The 19,585-nt window shown below is 44.5% G+C and overlaps 1 protein-coding gene across 1 annotated transcript; it reads left to right on the forward strand.

Annotated features, from left to right (window-relative positions):
• The first annotated feature begins 9,814 nt into the window (after positions 1-9,814).
• CPOX (coproporphyrinogen oxidase) lies at positions 9,815-19,437 on the forward strand. The gene is given in 8 exon segments (XM_050907502.1): positions 9,815-9,929; positions 9,932-10,246; positions 10,355-10,498; positions 11,240-11,350; positions 12,324-12,465; positions 14,811-15,029; positions 16,821-16,925; positions 18,822-19,437. Coding segments are annotated over 8 exon segments (1,239 nt in total). The 3' UTR covers positions 18,910-19,437.
• The last annotated feature ends 148 nt before the right edge of the window (positions 19,438-19,585 follow it).

Here is a 19,585-nt window from a genome sequence, read left to right on the forward strand (position 1 = left end):
CAGACATTTTTCAAGATCCAAAGACCTCAGCACTGAAAAAGTCAATCAAATATATCAAACTGCTTAAATGCAAGTTGTAACTTGCTATCTGAGTTTATGGAGAACTTGTAAAAAAATTATACAAGAAAGTGTACAGCAAAACTTAAAACATATTGAAATATATAACTGTTGAACAGTTTAAGTAATTTGTCTTTTACAAAAGTACAATTGAAATAACTGAGCTACAGATAGCACATCCAAAACATTGACTTCAAATTAGCAAGATATCAGTCAGTTTAAAAATTATAAGAACTTAAGAACCTTGCTTGTTTCCTATATTGTAAGATTATTCTTCAAAAAAGGTGTATGTTCTCTAAAATGCTCATGCTTTGATGAAGCCCCCGGAGTCATCCAGTATATAATATTGCTGTAATCCTGTGAAAAAACTGCCCTGAAAATGTAACAGGAATGAGTCAATATGTTTTTAGAGCAGTATTTTCCACAAGTCCACAGACTAATAGAGAATCTTAACACTGATATATGTTTTTTAATTATCTAGAGAAATGCTACAGTGGTATTAAAAATAACTCACTTTTCTGTTACATTGGACAGTTCAAATAATGCTCCACAAGTTTACGGGACTTGATGCACAGTTCTAGGACAGGTTAATATTGTATGTCCAATAACCCTTCCTTTACTTCTTATAGTTAAATATAAAATGGGAAAGAAATGGATCACAATGATAGAGAAGGGTCACACTGATACCAGGGTGAGGCAATGAAACAACTATTCAGCGAGTGCATCATGCCTGTATCCTCCACTTTCCCCAGTTAACAGATGTAGCCCCTTATCTGTTTAAGATAGAGACTGTAAAAAACCTGATGGATTAAAGCCCAGTTTTTAAATGCATTTTGATACTGTGCAACTCAACTTTATAACCTAAGGGACAGCCTATCTTAAGAATCAACAAAGGCAGGTAGGGCCCTACATCCCATGGTTTTCACATGGCCCCTTGTTTTAAAAATAAAAGCCATCCTTTTACATCTTCCTTTGATAGGTGAAAACAACAGAACTTCTCCAAGGCCTCTTATTAAGAAATTTAGGGGGAGAAATTCTGTTTCTCCAGGAAGTAGGCACAGTGCTGCTGTGACTGGTCAGTATCTCACATTAATGGAGAATGAGGAAGTCCCCAAGAGAGGAAAAGTTTGAAACTTGTGGGAGAGGAAAAGTTGCAGGAGTTTTCCACAAGTAAGAGTAGAAAACAGCTCTCTTGTGAAAAGTAGACTCAGGACAACAACCCTAAGGACTTGTGTTTCCACAAAAAACAGGGCCTTTGGGGAAAACCAGTCATGAGCATGTGATAGCCTAGCCAGGGACTTTCAGGGTGGTTTTGAAGAACACGGGAAGGAAGGCATTGGGACAGGGCTCTGTGTTTTATTACACTCAAAAAGAATGAAACTGAAGAAGTATCCAGAAGGGGAAGATAATGCAGTGCTGAGATTCAGTATTGTTTGGGACACTCTGTTTCATTTAAAAGCTGAAAAAACAATGAAATCCCACAGAACTCATGACAAGGCATGCTGCGGCAAGAAGGCCAAGTTATATAAATAGACAAAAAAGGAAGTCTGATGCTGAGGTGGTGCAGCTGCCCTACAACGTCCTACACCTTATCAGCATTTTTGAGATCTCTGGTAAGGAGTCGTACAGAGTAAGTTCTTGGCAGACACTAGTATCAATAAGAAATTGATTCTGTAGCTTTCAATACGCTGGCCTGCTCCTCAAATCCATTTCATTCCTTGCAAGCCACGCCGTACCCAACAGGGCTCCCCTGGAGTAGTTCAGCCCACTTGGGAAAACTAACTTTTAAAAAAACATTAGTGATTTCCAAACTGTCACAAACTGCCCCCAGAAGCTTCTGCTCTCTGCCCTTGCTGCCCGCTCCCCCCCAGAGTACCCCATCTGTACGGGAGCTGCTCCACTTCTCCACTCCAGCCCAGTCCCCAGAGTCCCTGCTCATAGACTTGCCTCTGCAGTCCCTAGCATGATTATTTCTGCTTTGGTGACATTGCCCCATCCACAGAGCTAGACCAATGTGAGTTGAAAGATTAAGTAACTCAGGCAACAAAGGAAGTGAAAGTTGTGATTCAACAGATGGTGATTGCTTTCAGGCAAGACTAAAATCAGAGTGCTGTAAGACATTTATTGACTAGCCTTTTAAGGTGCTCTTTTTCAAACCAGACACAAGAACAGGCAGTAACAAAACATTGTACTTTGTTTCTCAGAGTTTTGAGGGAAGAAAAAATTGCTCAAGACAGTGGGTTAATTTAGAAATCCACTAACCTGTTGATGAAGACCTGCAGTATTTCACTTGAGAAACACGTGCATTTCACGGGTAAGCAATGTGTTCCTGACACATACTTTGCACGTGGCGACAGTAGTCACCATACAAGGAGCTAGTGGGCTAGGATTCACCACCCTGGTGAAGAGACACCTTCAGGAGGCCTGATGGCATGTATAGGAACAACTCTTCACTGTCTCTTCAGATATTCAAGAACAAGGAGCCATCAATGAAGCTAAGAGAAGCTGGGTTCTAGACAAGCCCTACAGACCACAATGCTCCTTGCTGGAGGATTTTCTAGCTGCAGAAAATTCTCAAGGGAGACTGAACGAGCATTTAGAAGAGAGATCTATTGATAGTCACTAACTAGATAAACCACACCAGGTTCAGGAAATCCCTAAAGTGAAAACACACATAGTCTGGGAGAGTATTCAGCAGAAGTATCATGCCTCATTCTTCTGCTTCCCTGGCATCTGCTTTTGGATTTGGCTTGCTTTTAGTCAGCCAGCTCAGTTTGTACTTGATACAACACTAACAGTCTGTTCTTGTGCACATTACAAGGGCTGAACCTGTCCCCTCAGCACCATTCCTGCCCTGAGGGATGTGGCAAGGCCCACCGGCCCACCACTAACCATGCTTCTTGTGCAGTAGAAGCACTTGTACAAAAAACAGATCCTCTTGCTGAGTTTCTCAGAATTCTGCTCTGAGAGGATCTCCCACCTGTTCTCCTGCTATCTTTTCTTGCCGCTGCACCCCTGTAGCTCTTTCTCTTGGTAGCCCCATGACCACCCAGCAAGGCCCATAGGGTAGACATGGACAATCACAGATTGAGGGATGTCTAGACTGTTGAAGAGCCTGGACGAGGCTTGCTTCTCCACACACTGACCAACCTCCTCAGTGACAGCGGCTCCTTCTCCTGGAAGAGACCCCATGGCTAACACTCCTCATGGCCTGAGCAGGGGGAGGCCACAGCCCAGCAGACCCATCAGTGGCAGTCACCATGGAGCCACTGCAGCCACCCCACTGTCCCCACGGAGCACATGTGCTTCCTTACCTGCTGGCCTGAGTAGCTGTGAGGAAGGCAGGGCTTTCCTGAGCTTGGACCAGCTGCTTCCCAGAAAGCACCCTTTCACATGCTAAGCTCCTGACAAAACCATTAGAGGTGAGCATGGGGCCATTGCTGGAGACAGGGAGCAGGCAGATGCTTGGCCTGAACCAGTCTGATAATTTGTACATATGTTACTTTAAGGCACAGCCCTCACTGACACTCAGGGTCATGCATGTGGGGTGCTGATTGCACCAAAAAGTACCTTTGGATCCTTGAGAATTGTAAGTGTTTTGAAAACGGAAGAAATATTGATGAATAACCTTACAATCCAACCAGGTTTCTATGCTGAGGTAACAGACCTCATTCTACCCTACCCTGTTCTGCATTTCATACCCACCCTGAAGATGAAGAATGACTATATTAGATTTAAACCAATGGAGAAAATCAGGTCTGATAGTTAGATCTGGTCATTGAATAATGGCCATTGCAAAACCTGTAGTTATAACTTCTATGAACTAACAGCATGAGAAAAGAGTATCTCTTACTCGACAGTAATTAATGTAATAAGCAGGCCTTATCATTAGTTTTCTGGAGGCAATGCAGGAAAACCAGTTTATCTTTTTCATAAAACTCCTGCCTGACCTTATCCCTGCAGTACAGTGTAAGGGTAAGATTAAGATGGTGCATTAAGCCTATGGTTCCACCAGATGGTAAACCAGCCCCCCAGCGCCAGGTTAAAAATGCCACAGCCAGGAACCATCATGAGTCCTGAACTGCCAGCTTCTAAATGACCACAACACCCCTCTTGTGTACTGTCCCTGATTCTTACACTGGTCATCTTCCTTGTCAGCAAGGGTGAGCATAGCACCTTTTTCCATGGAAACTGCTTTCCCATCCTAAAGCTCTCTGTTGATTCTCCACATATGCATCGCAACCCTCCCTGCCACTAGTCTTCCTGCTAGTGCTGTCTTGGGCAGTGGCACCGGTACAGCTACTTGTTCCCTAAGATTTCTATTTTAATAACTGTAACTATTAAAAAAACTGCTGAATACTATATGATGTTCACTTATGTGTGCCTTACAGAAGTCTGATCAGCAAGTGCAGATTGTGAGATTCTCTGATTTAAAAATCTTGAAAACTGCAGCAAGCTGTACAAAACAAATGTGAACAATTACAAAGTTACTGGTGTGAATATGATTTAGTCCAGTTGATTAAAGATGAACTAGAACCTAATGACATAGCTTTCATCCTGCCACCATGCCTTACACCAGGAAAGGTTATGGACACACAAGATACTAAGACAGCACGGCAGCTCTTTTAACCCAAGTTGCTGCGGTCACCACAGTGAAAAATTTTAGCATCTCTCTTGCAAGAGTGGGAAAGATCTTATTTTACACCATGATAAAATGTGTAGTGCTTTCTGACACCCTTAGAATCAAGGCTTCTTGATGGGCATTACTGAACTTAAGGGAGCATAAGCTCATGATTTTAGATGTACAAGTTCGAAGTTCAGTTCTGTAGTTATACAGGAGCATTTCAAAGACTATAAATCTCTGGAGTTCTGTAGAGCTGCCCAGACAGTAGAGCAGTTTCAACCATGCTATTACAGTGTATGTCTGTTACTTAGAAATACCTGGAGACACAAGTTTCTTAAGACTTGTGAGCTAACTCAGCTGGTCCTCTAGCTTAACCATAAACAACGTACCGATTATTCCAGGGAAGATGGAAGGGTGTGTATTTTGGCTTCTGGATGGACTTTCATAACAGCAAACATTACATTTAGTCTGTATAAACAGCTACAGCGGCTGCAAGAAAAAAAAATTATTATGACTCTAGGGCAGGAGAGTAGTGTGTTTGACCTGGATCTCTGTACAAGAAAAGAAATAGGGAATCCACTTCAACAGATCACTTCTGCTCATTCCTTCCCTTTCCTTGGAAGCCTGGGAGAGAGGTCATGCTTTGGCTTTTTAGCCTTGGTGAAGCCACATATGCAATAGCTATGGTTTTGGAAAATTCATGGTGTTTTATGAAGATAGTGTTACGTAATAGCAAATCTGAAGGCAGAGCTGAAGGAAGGGCACAGAAGAAGCAGGAAAACAACAGACAGACCTCTCATTGCAGGGAAGATTGTAGTACCTGATCTAAACTAGTACATTTCCAGAGGAGGTTGCATGCAGCACATTTTGGGGCCTGATTGTTAGTGCAAACCTCTCCAGGGGACTCACTCTCTTTGGGCAATGCTACATTTCACTTTTTCTCTTCTCTTTCACTAACTTTGTAAAGGTGATCAAGCATTAGAGGAATAAAGGCTTTCCTAAGGTATTTCATAAATTCTCTTACTTTCCAGGAAGTAGCCTGAAGCAATTTCAGCACAGCAGCTTCTTGTTCTGTAGTCACCCTTTCCCTCCTTTGTATACCCAGGAGAATCAATCCTGCATTAAAAAAAGAAAAGAAAAAAAGGGAGATTCCTATGAACCTGCCATCCAGACAAATTACTGAGATGATAGATACAGAAGGAAAGGTTTTCATCTTTCTCTTACAACCTTCACATCACCTACTGTTTCAGCTCAGTCCCCAAAGCTTTTACTTCTCGCTCTGACACATACTGAATACTAACTTAATTCAACTTATACTGTCATGCAAAACCTTTGAGCCGACCTCTGTTGAACAAGAGTACTTATCCAACTTTGCAAGCCCTCAGCATCACTTTGAAGTCACAATCAAGGGTTTGTGTGGTAAACTGGATGAGATTGGCTTTTTTAACTTTAGAAGTAATAGAAATGCCAACTTGATGAGGAATTTTTCTGTTCTCAACGAATCTTTTTCTTCCAATTTTCTGATAAGCAACTGCATTAATTCAGTGCTCAAAACAAAAGTATCAAACAGCCTCAGTGAAAGCATTGTGCCTGTCTCAGTCTGAATCAGACCTGATCATGCTTCACTACCTTAGAACATGCAGTGTTTCTTGTTCTTTTGTTAATACCCTCTTTGTGCATAAATTCTCATAAAAAAGAAAAACAAGGTAGACAGCACCTAAATACAAGCAGCAGAGAAGCTTCAGAGCTCTTTTCAAACTACAGGTAAAACAATTAAAAAAAAAAAAGAAAGAAAATTAGCAATATTTTTTTCTTCATTGGAGGTCACCTTACATTAAACTGTAGATAAAGAGTCCAGTTCTTCAAATCTTTTTGAAATCACTGTAGCTCTACAACCTTCTCTAGAATCACACTCGTTTGCATCAGCAGAGGTGTTGGCTACAAAGCAAATCTAAATGGCTTCACTCTCATTGAAAACAAAACCCACCACAAGACCCTCACTACCACAACACATACAGGTATGAAAATGGATGACCCACCAAGTGATACAATATTCAAAGTCATCTCACCATGTAAATTTTCAGTCAGACTTTAAAAACTGACATGGAGATTTCAAGGGAAGTCAAGACCTTGGAATTTCACCTAGCCCACTAAAAAAGGGTAAGGTACGTTTCCTCAGATTCAATTGTTGTTCAAGCAAATGCAAAAACCAGTTCCAGGTTTTCCTTTTGGCTTTGATCTGAGCTCCAAGTGTGTTTTTCCTCTTCCTTTTGTATTTCCAATGAAACAGAAGAGCACAGAAATTCAACAGCACACACACAAGCTGAAAGCTCCCACCCTTCGTACCAACACTACGTACTGAAAACGCAGATCAAAATGTAAGCTGTCATTTTCTTGCCTCTTATCACTGTTGATTATCTCACACACATCAGTACGTGCTCCTATTCTCAGTACCGTAAAGAGAGGTAAGCTGAAATAATGTGGTGAAGCACACTAGTTCAAATACTGAAAAGGAAGCTTGAGCTACTCTCTACAATGCTATTTTTACCAGCCAGCACAATTTGGTTGTACACCTATAAACAAGGCTACAAAAAATTTCTCCTGTGCAAGGTGCCAATTTTGATATCCTGTCTGCTAATTGCACCTTCCCCACTGCTGCAAAGGGAAAGTATATAGCATTTGGCTGAAGTTTCAACCTTAAACTGCTGTTAGAGAGCAGGCCCTCGCAAGGAGTTAACGTGAGAGGATTCAGCACAGAAACAGTAGGAGTGTTTTACACTCTGTCACTCCTCCTCACCTCCACCCTAGAGTGCAGCCTAACCACGCTTCAGCGTCCAGCCCGAGAAATCCTAGTCTGTAAAGCAGTCGTGCTTCTAAGATTCAGCAGCAAGAGCAAGATGCTGACCTGACAATGTGGTTGCAGCAAAGGAAATTCTCACTAGATAGGAGAAAAAAATTCTTCCCGGTGGGGGTGGTGGAGTGCTGGGGCAGGAGCCCAGGCATGATCGGGGAGGAGGTTTTCCAAATGCAGCTGGACAAGGAAGGCCCTGCACAACCTTATCCAGCCTGGGCACGGTGAACCCCTGGGGTTCGACTAGAGACCTCCAGAGGTCCTGTCCAGCTGAATTACCAGATGTTATCCATCAAAGTTTGCACTCAACCTAATACAGAAAAAAAATCATTAAATCCTCATCAGCATGAAGGCATTTTACATGTCTTTTGGCCTCAGCATTTATTTATTTTTTCCATTATAGTAGCGTCTAAGAAACCCACTCAAAGAGCAGAACTTTACTACAGTAAGTAGCATGGGAGTGCACAATACACACTGGTTATCATGAAAATGTTTAAGTAAATCCAGTGGATGCAATTCAATAAGAAACTGAGCCATCACAGACAGCCCTGGATAAAGAACTGTGGAAAGAGCTGCTTAGCGCAGCCAAATTAAGCAGACTTACCACAGCCCCTAAGATGGTAGTGCCCTTCTTCCTCAGCCACAGATCTCTCCTGCAAATAATGACACACTCCTTCCCTCACTCCTGTCTCCAGTGGCTCAGGTCTCCTGGCTCATCAGGGATCCTGTCCTCCAGCTGATGGCAGAAGAGAGCCCAGCTCAGAGGTCTCCTTCCCTTCTTACTTGCAGAGCTTCAGCAGCTTCACAGCATCCTCTGCTGCCAAAGAGCAGAATCAGATCAGAAATGATGAAATGGACTAAGCCTTCGAGTGAACGTTATCGCTTTATACAGACCTCCTCCCCCCAAATTACCCTACAATGAAAAGAGACAGATAACGAAGCCTTTATCCATATTAGGGACAAATCTCCTTGCCCTCCACAGAGCCACCCTTGAAAATGATGTCCTCTTGGGTACTACAGGTGCAAACCAGTCCTGAAATACCAGAAGCTCACTGTTTCCAAGGAACAGTCCCATACCAGAGTACAAACCTTGCAGGGCTGGGCTTTTGAGGTAGCTGTTATTTTTCTCAGCCTAACCCTCATATGGGTCCTCAACCAATGACAGGTTTAATAAATGTCATTGCTTATTAGAAAATAATAGTATGCTTATTTAAAAAAATAACGTTAGTAAATCAGCTGTTTGATTTGAACGAGAACTCTAATAGCTAAGTTCAGCACAGTACTATCATCAACAGCTGCACTGTCACGTGTTTGCTTGAGGAAAATTGACATTTTATTTGCTTGCTAAAGTCTTTTGTCATTGTGCTAGTTGGTTTGTTGTACTGTCCCGCTGTTGACACAGCTGATGTCAAGGCAGCTGAGAAAACAGAAAATCATTTTAATGGATCTGGTGCCAACATCAGCACCAAGAAAATCAAACTCTGAACTATAAGTTGGTGCTATGCAGTACCTTTCAACATTTGGCTCTACATAACCCTTCTCCTTATTAGTCTGAATTCTTATTTTATTAGGAAAGAAAACGTGCTTCAACTTTAGAAAGAACAAAGAAGGCATAAGCATGTGCCCTCTCCAATCCATGGGAAATATTCCCATTGCACTAAACCAGCGGTCCCACAAACTAGTCAGGTTCTAAAAAATCATTACTGTGAGTATAAAACCAGCAATGCCATACACAGGTGAGCAATTCCACTCTGTTCATAGGATAGCTTCCTATGAAAGGATAGCTCAAGAAAATACATCTTTACTCCTATTCCAGCCATGCCTGGGCCTGTACAGGCCTTCACTCACACGACTCTGCAGTCTCAAGCAGCTGCATTGACGAAACCGGGTTATTTGATACCAGTACGCAGAAATGTTTTAGGGGCGCAAGGACAGCAGCCCCCTCTCCCAAAGCCGCACCGGACGGGCTGCAGCGCCCGAGCGCTCCCTCCACCGATGCCTCTCCCAGCCGCAGCTCCCACACCGGGCGGGCAGCCTGGCGCCAACCCAGCTCCGGGGGCACCCAGCCGAGAGGGTTACGGGGTGCTTACACCCTTACACCTACCCACGGCACCCAGCCGGGGCGAACTCTCCTGTGCAGAGACAGGCATATATCCACGTGTATCAACATATATTTATACAACGCGCGGAACGGCCCGGCCCCGCCCCGCCCCGCCCCGGCCCCCGCTCCGCCCGGCCCGGCCGCGGCCCGCCCCGCCGGCAGTGCGGCGCTGGTGCCCAGCATGGCGGCGGCCGCGCAGCTGCTCCGCGGGGTTGCCCGGGCCGCCTGCGGGCCGCCCGCTCTCGCCGCCGCGGCAGGGCGGCGGGCGCTGGGCTCCGCGCCGCCGCGGGGGGCGGCAGGCTGGGGGGGCGGCGGGCCCCGCTGGCGGCGGTGGGGGCGCTGGCCGGGCTGGGGCTGGGGCTGTGGCGGCGGCAGCAGCAGGCCGCGATGGCGGCGTCCGAGGAGGACGAGGAAGAGAAGGAGGAGGAGGAGCAGCGACAGCGGTTCATGGCGCCGCCGGTGAGCGGGCTGCGGGAGCTGCGGCGGCGGCGGCGGGAGCTGCGGAGCCGCATGGAGCTGCTCATCATGGAGACGCAAGGGGAGGTGTGCCGCGCCCTGGCCGCGCTGGACCCCGGCGCCACCTTCGCCGTCGACACCTGGGAGAGGAAGGAAGGTACGGGGGGCGGGGGGGGGCACGGGGGTCGCCCCGGGCACGGGCACCCCGGGCTCGGTCACCCCGGGGGGCGGCGGCCCCGGCGCGGGGTGACCCTGGCGTTGGCAGGCGGAGGCGGCATCAGCTGCGTGCTGCAGGACGGCGAGGTCTTCGAGAAGGCGGGTGTGAACGTGTCCGTCGTGTTCGGGCTCCTGTCCGAGGAAGCAGCGCGGCAGATGAGAAGCAGGGGGAAGTCTCTGAAGGCCAAAGACGGTAAGGTGTCCGGCGGGGAGGTGGGGTAGGTGACCGGGACACATTCACCCGAGTGTTCCCGTGCGGGTGCTCTGAAAGCAGTCTGGCCTTTGAGCAGAACGTGAGGAAGGCCGGACTGATCGACGCTCGAGGGAAGGTTTCATTTGTATCATGGTGGTTTCTAACCAGTAAGCCTGGCAGGTGGACTTTCATATCCCTAAAAAGCTAGGTATTGGAGTGCCTCTCCATCTGTCTTGCTGCTTTAAGCAATGTACTGTAGGTGCAGGTTGTTTCTCAGTAACGACGCTGTAGCTCAACAGGGAAACAGCACAGGAGTTATGTACCAAAGAGGTGGAGGGAGAGAACCAAAAAGACCTTAAGGCTTCAACCTTTGAAGAGAGATCCAATCCTAAGAGGATTCAACCCACGTTTGCGTAGCAAAGGGTAATTGTGAGGACTGGGGGTGGTGGACGGCCTTAGCAGTGCCTTACGTTTTAAGTGGTCTTCATCTAACGGGTGCTCTAACGTATTGTTGCATTTTAGGACAAATACAAGAAGCAAGCATTTAGTTAGGTGCACAGAAGTGCGTGGATGAGAAGTATATTGCACATTGATTAATAATTATGGTGATCCAACATGAGAAATTTTCTTGTAGTGGAACAGTAGCTTGGAACCTAAGGAAAACAGTGATGTTCCTTAAATGATAATAAATGAAGTTATTTGAAAAACTGAAGGTTTTTTTCTGTGCATCTTTTTATCTAGGGAAACTGCCTTTTTGCGCCATGGGTGTGAGCTCTGTTATCCATCCGAAGAACCCTCATGTTCCAACCATGCACTTCAACTACAGATACTTTGAAATTGAGGAAGCAGACGGTAAGAACTATAATCCAGTGAAGTCCATATGAAATGTATGACTCCGTACAAAGGAAGTGTGAACACATGGCTAGGGTGAGAGGCTGAGAACCGATCCAGGTTTGTTCCCAGCTGTGCCAAGAGTCTGTTGCGTAGCACTGGATCTCTTAATCTCTGGGCCTTTGTTTGTGCGTTTGTAAAATCGGTGTGATGTGTGCATCTGGTACAGTAAAGGTGTTTGCAGTTTACTTTTTGCAGCGTACACCAGGGCTTTCAGATTTAAGTTAAAATGTAGGAGGTTATAAATATACGTGGAACATATTCAAAGAAGCAATTCTAGAATTTAGCAGAAGAAAGGTCTGTGAAGGACTGATAAGCATTCTGGTCAGGATGTACCTTTGTCTCAGAAGCTGGGGGGACGTCCTGTCAGAAACTTCACTCTCTACGTGCACTGTGCCTTTTTTCCTCTGAGTTTCTGCAACTTGCCGCTGTCGGAAGTGGGACTCCAGGCTAGGTGGTCTAACACTGAGAGCCCGTCTGTACCTTGTGACAGTGTATGTACTGTCAGAAGCTCAAAGAGAGTTTTCTTTCAGTTATTTTGCCAGAGCATTATGGATCATTTCTAGTCAGTTACCTCCCTGGATTTAATAATGATGTTCCCTTTCTTTGGCATGGAGTAAAATGTTTCTGGATTCTTGAATAGGGGTTGCCAGCCCATCTTGTGAAATTGATGTCCTGTAGTCAGGGTCAGCGGTCCAAAATACTGAACAAATGGTTTTCACTGCTTTGAAATTTGTTTCACGTTTTCCTGAAGTCACTGGTCATCACACTACCTCAAACTCAAATTTTTCATGATTGAGGTTTAGGGACACGACTGAATAATGATTTTGTTTTGTATTGTAAAAGTAGTTGTTAGTTCTTGGTGAACCACTAGCAACATACTGCTGTTTGGAAGTTTAAAAGAAAAATGTTGCTGCTTGCCCCTCTCCTATAGGAACTAAACAGTGGTGGTTTGGTGGTGGGACTGACCTCACTCCAACTTACTTGAATGAAGAGGATGCCGTTCATTTTCACAAGACTCTGAAAGAAGCCTGTGACAAGCATGATCTGAAGCTGTATCCCAAGTACAAGAAATGGTATGTGGCGAGAGATGCGCTTGGGTTCCTTTTGTGGGAGCAGAAGGCGGCACTGGATATTGCCAGTTAAGTGTACTCTAGGAACAGTAAGTTCTGCTGCCTTTTGAAAAGTATCAGCAAACCCTCATGAAAATCAGCAGATGCGTATCAGGACAAAACGTAGTCTAAAACAATCTCTTATTTACAGAGGCCTGAGTTTTTCAGATGAGAAGGCTGACAACTAGGATCATAAGTCTAGAGCCCGAATAAAAACCAAGCTGACTCTACGACATTTTGTAAGCCACAGACTTCACTAGGCAACTTAAAAATTCCTTTTACCCTCTAGTGTTAAACTAGGACAAGACTTTAGCCCCGTGGACTTGCACAAATTCTGCTTGCAGTGAACTCTTGGTAAATGTGCATGACTTTAGTGTGAGCTCTTGGGCCAGCGCTGCAGTTTTGAAAATCCCACTCCAGTTTTTCTGCCTTCAGTCTGGCCTTCGTGACCTTTATTTTTCTTTTGCCAGGTAGGTAAAGGAGCTTGTCCTTAATGTAGAAGCTTCATAATTTTGATGGCGCTGTACTTTTTTTTTCCAGTGACACATTCACTGAGAGTTCAACAGCATATTCTCTAAAGATGCAAACTTTCAATGTTCTTGAGCTGAGAGATACAAGTGGTGGGATCCTTCACTGTTCAGCGGGGGCTTGCTGCTCTGTGTCTGATAATCCTATCTGCTACAAGCTGTGGTATCCAGGAAGGAGGGTTACCCTTTTGTAAGCTACCAGGTCTTGTCTGAGGACAGGAGATAAAGTGCGTGTTGCAGCTCGGGTGGCAACTACTTAGAAGAGAAGCACATCTTACAACCTTAAGACTACAGTCTTGTTCTCTGAGGAATTTTTGCATGGTAGTTCAGAGTGTCTGCCTTAATGGTCAGGTTGGTTGCAGAACAAGTAGGCTAGCAATGCCAGCTGCAGGGGGTCAGAGAGAATGACGCCTGTTCTTAGTCTGAGGGCAGCTAAAGGGAGGAGTAATTGTATCCCATGGACAAAGGCAGTTTTCTCAGTCCCAGCATGAGTGTTTCCTGTAAGCAGCAGCTGTGTAGGGGCGTGCGGTTCTCACTGCCGGAGCAGTGTGAATCTCCTCTGAGCTTCTACTAATTAGTGTTGCCCCTTTTCCCACCTTTCTCAAACATAAAAGCTCTTGTTAGTTTACCACACTGTCTTCCTGATCTAGCTTAAAGACTTTTGTCAGGCTTGTTCTCTTTTGCATTTCTGATTCAGCCTTTTTTCCTAACTCTTCCTGCTGCCTTAAAATAAAAAAGCTGATCATCCCAGTGAATAAAAAAATAGCTTAGGTTATCTGTTACATCTCCATGTCTCTCCTGCTATGGCCGTGCCATTTATATTGCTTGAGAACAGTGACTGTGGATGGATACATGTATGGAAAACTAGTCCTAAAGGAAGGCAAGGCTTACTTGCTGTTGATGGTTTCTGCTTCCTACTTCCCTTCCATTTCTCCCCCACGTGAAGATTTGCAGGGCGTTGGCTGCCCAAGCAAGCAACTATAAGCAAGACAGGGTGTGGATACAATGAATCAGCTAATTGATAGTAACTGCACACCTACATACTCCAGTAAATACAAAAGAGATTAATTGCCTCCCTATTGTAGGATAAGCTGCACTTACTCCTTCATAAACTTGAACGAGCCATGAAAAGCCACTGCTAGAATGACTCCATCTCCCAAGTTTATTAAAAAGCCTTTTTCCAAGGAAGGCTGCCTCACTTTTGATTTTTCCTCAAGTGACAGTGGCTTTCTTATCTGGTCTTGGGTTTTCAGATTCTTTTAGTTTTGATGCAGACAATCAATTCTTTTACTAGAATGGCAAAAAGAATAAAGAGATTCTCTTCCACATGTATTTTGAGTTCATCTGAAAGCTGTACAAATAATTTGGGATCTACATATAATTCTGGGAAGGAAATCTAGAAAGAGCTCTTAGGGTAAAGGTTTGAAACCAGATGTCCCTCCTCCGCGTAGGTAGAGGATATGGATTGGATCAGTCCACATGGAAGTATCTGCCATGTGGTGTTTGTGTTACATGTTCAGTGACTATGTGGTGATATGTAGCTTTGTAGAGACCATTTAATCAGAGCTTTTACCATACATGAACGCAGGAGTGCTTTCCAGATGGTGTTGTACCATCCTGGCTCTCGGCAGTCAGTGAAACAGCGGGACGCCCAGCGCTGCAGGAATGGACTTCTCGTCAATATTTCACTAGTGCCATCCTGTGCCACGTAACTGTTTGGAGTTCTGCTCATCTCTTTAAATATTGTGGACCATATTAATAATCATCTGCTGCTGCTTCTAGGTGCGATGACTACTTCTATATCAAGCACCGTGGCGAGCGAAGAGGGATTGGAGGCATATTCTTTGACGACGTGGACTCTCCCTCCAAGGAGGAAGTATTCCAGTTTGTGAAGAGTTGTGCCAAAGCTGTTGTGCCTTGTTACATTCCCATTGTGAAAAAGCACTGCCATGACTCCTTCACACCGGAGGAAAAGCTATGGCAGCAGCTTCGGAGAGGACGGTGAGTACTGAAGGAGCAAAAGAATACGCGGGAGGTGGATTACGCTGGCGAGAAAAAAATTAGCTAGTTCTTCATGGTTGCAGGTTTATGTCCTGTTGTGGTGTAGGCTAAGTTTGCGTGAGTGCTCTAAAGCTCACCAGAGAATTTCAAGTTTTGTGTGCACAGAACTAATTTTGAAATCCAACACTAGATTGCTGAGGAGGGTGCAAAGAAGGTACTAGCACACCCTCATTGTATCTCCCACTCTTCCATGTTGCAGCACAAGCAACCCATACAAAATGCCACAGTTTCTCTCCAGCTCCTTCAAAAACCAAGAGCAGCTGCTGCTTTGTAACAGGCAAAGGGGTGCGTGTGTTCTTGGAGTCCTGAATGCTGCCCACCCCTGCAGCCCAATGATAGGGGATATAGAACTGCCCTGTGACATGAGGAGCATAAGGGTGAGGGAGTCATGCTTCCCATTCAGTAATGAAGCTAAACCCCAGAAAGTCACGAAATAACTGTACCCAAGAGTACTTTCAGCTTCTTACATACATATTTTATTCCATCTGATCTTGGCATTGAAATGAGGATGCAGTGAACTCTTTGTAAAGCAATAAAGATACAGAGGGGTTTTGTTTTTCTGGCGTGGTCCAAAGTCACTGTAACTTAAGAGACTTTGAAGGATGCTTATTAAGGTGAACAACTGTTAATGCTGCAAAAGTTTAAGTACATTGGTAGATACAGTTGTACTCCTTTCTCTATGTCCTATGATTGTGTAAGCATATGGAGAAATGAGAATACATGCGCTTTGTGCAGAAGTAGGGAGTCTTTAGTTTCTGCCTCTTCTGCAGAGAAATCTGTGAGAGTGGCATAGAGAGGGTGTAAGCATTCAAGTTTAGATCGCTGGCCTGCAGCCGTTACTCACATCAGCATATATGCTTAATTTGGTGGGACTGTTCCTGGAGCATTGGGCTTTCAGGATCCAGTCTGTGGATGGGATTTAGCAAACCTGCTAAGGTTATAAGGGGGAATAGCTTCTTTAAGCTGCAGCCAGGACCAGCTCATGAGGCCTGCTTATTTCCCTGGATCTGTTTCCAGGTTATTGGGCTAGGTAAAGCTCTCCATTTCTGCAAATAGAGAAGAGCTCCTCCCTTCCTGTACCTCTGTTAAGTACTAATACCTCAGTACTGGTTATTAAGATAACCCCTGCTGAATTGTCACTGCTCTGTTCCTATGCTGGGGGCAGAAAACCATCTATTCCGGCACTTACAAGTCCAAGCCAGCACTCTGAAGCTGTCTGACTTCTGCTGCTTTCCAGATCTCCCCAAGAAACAGAAAATCTTGTTCTGACCTTGCTGCTTATGTGTCCTTCAGCATGGAGGACTGCACAGTAGAGTTTTTCCTGTGGTCATTTCCAGTTCCTTTAAGGTTCTTTTTAATGTCTGACATCACCACACAGGAGAGTACTAGCATAATCAAGCTAAACTTGGTGTCGAGCTTGCTAGCAGGGTTGAGGCCTCGGAGAAGTAAGCTAGTATAGCACCATGCAGAATGCTCTCCTTTGAATAGTTTGTCTGCTCTAGTCTGTTAGCTAAGGTCATTACTTCCTATGCTTTGTGGAGTGGCAAGGTCACACCTGCACTCCTATGCAGAGGATGCTAGAGAACAGTTGGCCCCAAAACAGGGTTCATTCTGACACCCAACACAGCAGAAAGACAGGCTGGTTTTGTTTGATGTCTGCTAGTTGAAGAAGGCACAACCAACTTCTGATAATAAACTTGTTTTTCTGTTGCATCTCTTCACTCCCCATAGGTATGTAGAGTTCAACTTGGTTTATGACAGAGGTACAAAGTTTGGCCTCCTGACACCAGGATCAAGAATTGAAAGCATTCTTATGTCTCTGCCACTGACTGCAAGGTAAGGGCATAGCTATGTGGAGTTGCAGGTAGGCACTGTTCTTATTAAAATACTTTATAGGATTAAATCAAAGGTCTGTCCTGGTGTCCACTCTCTTAGTAGTGGTTAGTTCATGCCTGATACAAGAACTGGCCAAATACATGCAGATGCTTCTCTGGTCTGCTACACTTGCCCCGTTGCCAGTAATGTGTGGCCTAGATATTTTCTGACAAAAAAAAAAAAGGTATTTTTTGTGCTTAGTACCTCTTGATAGATTTCCCCTCCTCGCTCCATGGGTTTTTGTTTAGTAGCTCTTTGAAATCATGTGAGCTTCTGGCAGTCCTGACAAGCCTGTGGCCAGCAGTTCCACAGTTTAACTATGTGTTGTATGAAAAAGTGCCTCTGTTTTCTACTTGCACCTGATGACTTCATTCGACTTTTCAGTGAGTAACCAGATTTTCTTCCTGTTCGTTTTTTCCATAACAGTTCTTATTTTATGGGCTTCTGGTTTTTTCATTGTCTGTTTTCCAGGCTGACCAGTCCTGCTCTTTTTAGTCTTTGTACAGCTGTTCCATACCTTTGATCACATTTGCCACTTTCTCTAGGCTTAAGTTTTCTATGCCCTTTCTGAACTGGGGATAAGGAACAGACAACATAAGCTACATATGTGTACCCAAGATGCAGGTGTGCTGCTGACTCCTACAGTGGTATAATGATGTCTTAGTTCATTATTCCTTTCATAATCCTAATATGCTGTTTGCTGGTTTTGACTGCTGCTAAGCATTGAGCTGGTTTTTTCATAGAATTGTTATGATGCCAAGATCTTTTCTGGGCAATAAAAGTTAACTCAGTCTCTCAATGTGTATGTAACTTTTTTTCTGTGTGCATCACTTCAGATCAGTCAACAGTGAATTTTGCCTACCATTTTATTGCTCAGTTGCTTGGCTCGATACTAACTCTTTTCAACTGCCTTTTTAGGTTTTAATCTATCTACCTTGCTTAATCTTGCAGTATCAGCAAACTCTGTCATTTACTGCTTACTGCCCTTTTTAGGTTGCTTTTAGATACACTGAGTAGCACAGGCCCTATCATAAATTTCATAAACTTCATTAGTGACCTCCCTCCACAAGGAAAACTGACCTTTGCCTGCTACCCCTTAACCGTGAAGGCAGTCCTGTTCTCACCATACAGCTTCATCCTGCTGCCAGCACTAGATGTGTTCCTGAGCTGGTGGTGTAGCACAGTCCTATCTTTTGATTTCATTGCTGGGATGATCTGGTTTTGCTTGTTTTTGTCAATGTAAATAGCTCGCTTCACAGCATGAATGGGTCCTTCCTGGGGAAAAAAAAATGGAAAAAGGTACCCATCCCTTTGTGACTGCTGACACTTCCTCTGTCATGCCTCTTTTAATTGCCTTTTCAATAAAAAGTGGTCTCTCATCACCTTTGTTTGTTAAACCAAGATTCAACAAGGACGTTGTAGGGCTTCCAGTCCAGCTTCTGGAAAAACTAGGTCTCGTGTCCTCACTGTCAAAATTGTCTGGGTTCCTTTTTTGCTTGTCTTCCTTGTGATACTAGTCTGTCACAAGAGACTGCTACAAGATCTTTGCAAATAAACCTGCATGCATTGTGGGGTAGGGGCCATTACTCTTTGCTTTTTCTTTGTTCTTCCAGCCTTTCCAGAAGTTGGGAAAAAGATCGAACTAACATTTCTCCTGTCTGTTCTGGTGGTGTTATTTGTTTTTACTGAACTTAATGATTTGTAGCCATATCTGTCACCTGATCTGAGAGTATCAACTGCGTATGCAGATATCACCTTTGCATCCTCAGAAAAGGCAACTCAAGTCCAAACACTGCCTCGTGCAGGAGAGGTGGCAGCCAGTTGGGCAGTCTGAGTGAATTTCCCCTCTCCCTGCAGGTGGGAGTACATGCACACCCCTCCAGAGAGCTCGAAAGAAGCAGAAATCCTGGAGGTTCTGCGCAATCCCAAAGACTGGGTGCACTGACACACATCGTGAACAAGATGGATTGCTTACACTGAGCCATTATGAAAGAACAGGAACGCCTGCAAACCAGCTGATTCAAACTGCTGTTGCATGGCGGTTTAGTATAGCTATTTATACTCTTACCTGGTGCCTTAATAATGCTGTAGACTTGTTATAACTTGCAAATATGTGAACTCATTCTTTAAGATTGATCAGCTAGTGTTATCACCCCTTATTGATGTTGCCTTGTAAAGGACTGGCGATACCCTCACAGGACTACTGTGCATGCTTAAGAACTTCCTCAACTGATTTGTTTGACTGCAAAATGGCAAACCACTGTGAACATTTCTCCCAGTGGAATGAAAGCATTATCTGTGCCTAAATAGCACTGCTTACTCTTAGAAGATGTTGGGATGTTCTAGAAATATTTTTTTAAAGAATAAAGGGAATATTTGGTATGATTTTAAACCTCAAACTCTGCTTTCAGTAAGTTGTGAAAAAGGTGGTACTTAATCACATGTATTTTGATGCTGTCCACATTGACTTGGGGGGGGGAAATGTTTAAAGATGTGCTGCAGTAGCATGACTCGACTGATCAGTAACTGGGAGATCCTGGGTTGGGGTCCCAGTCTCACCTGACGAGAGTGGAAGGCTGGCTGTCTGTTTTCAGGAGAAAATCTTTCAGCACTGTGCATCT

This window comes from Gymnogyps californianus, chromosome 1 (assembly GCF_018139145.2).
Source record: "Gymnogyps californianus isolate 813 chromosome 1, ASM1813914v2, whole genome shotgun sequence".
NCBI classification, from domain to species: Eukaryota; Metazoa; Chordata; class Aves; order Accipitriformes; family Cathartidae; genus Gymnogyps; species Gymnogyps californianus.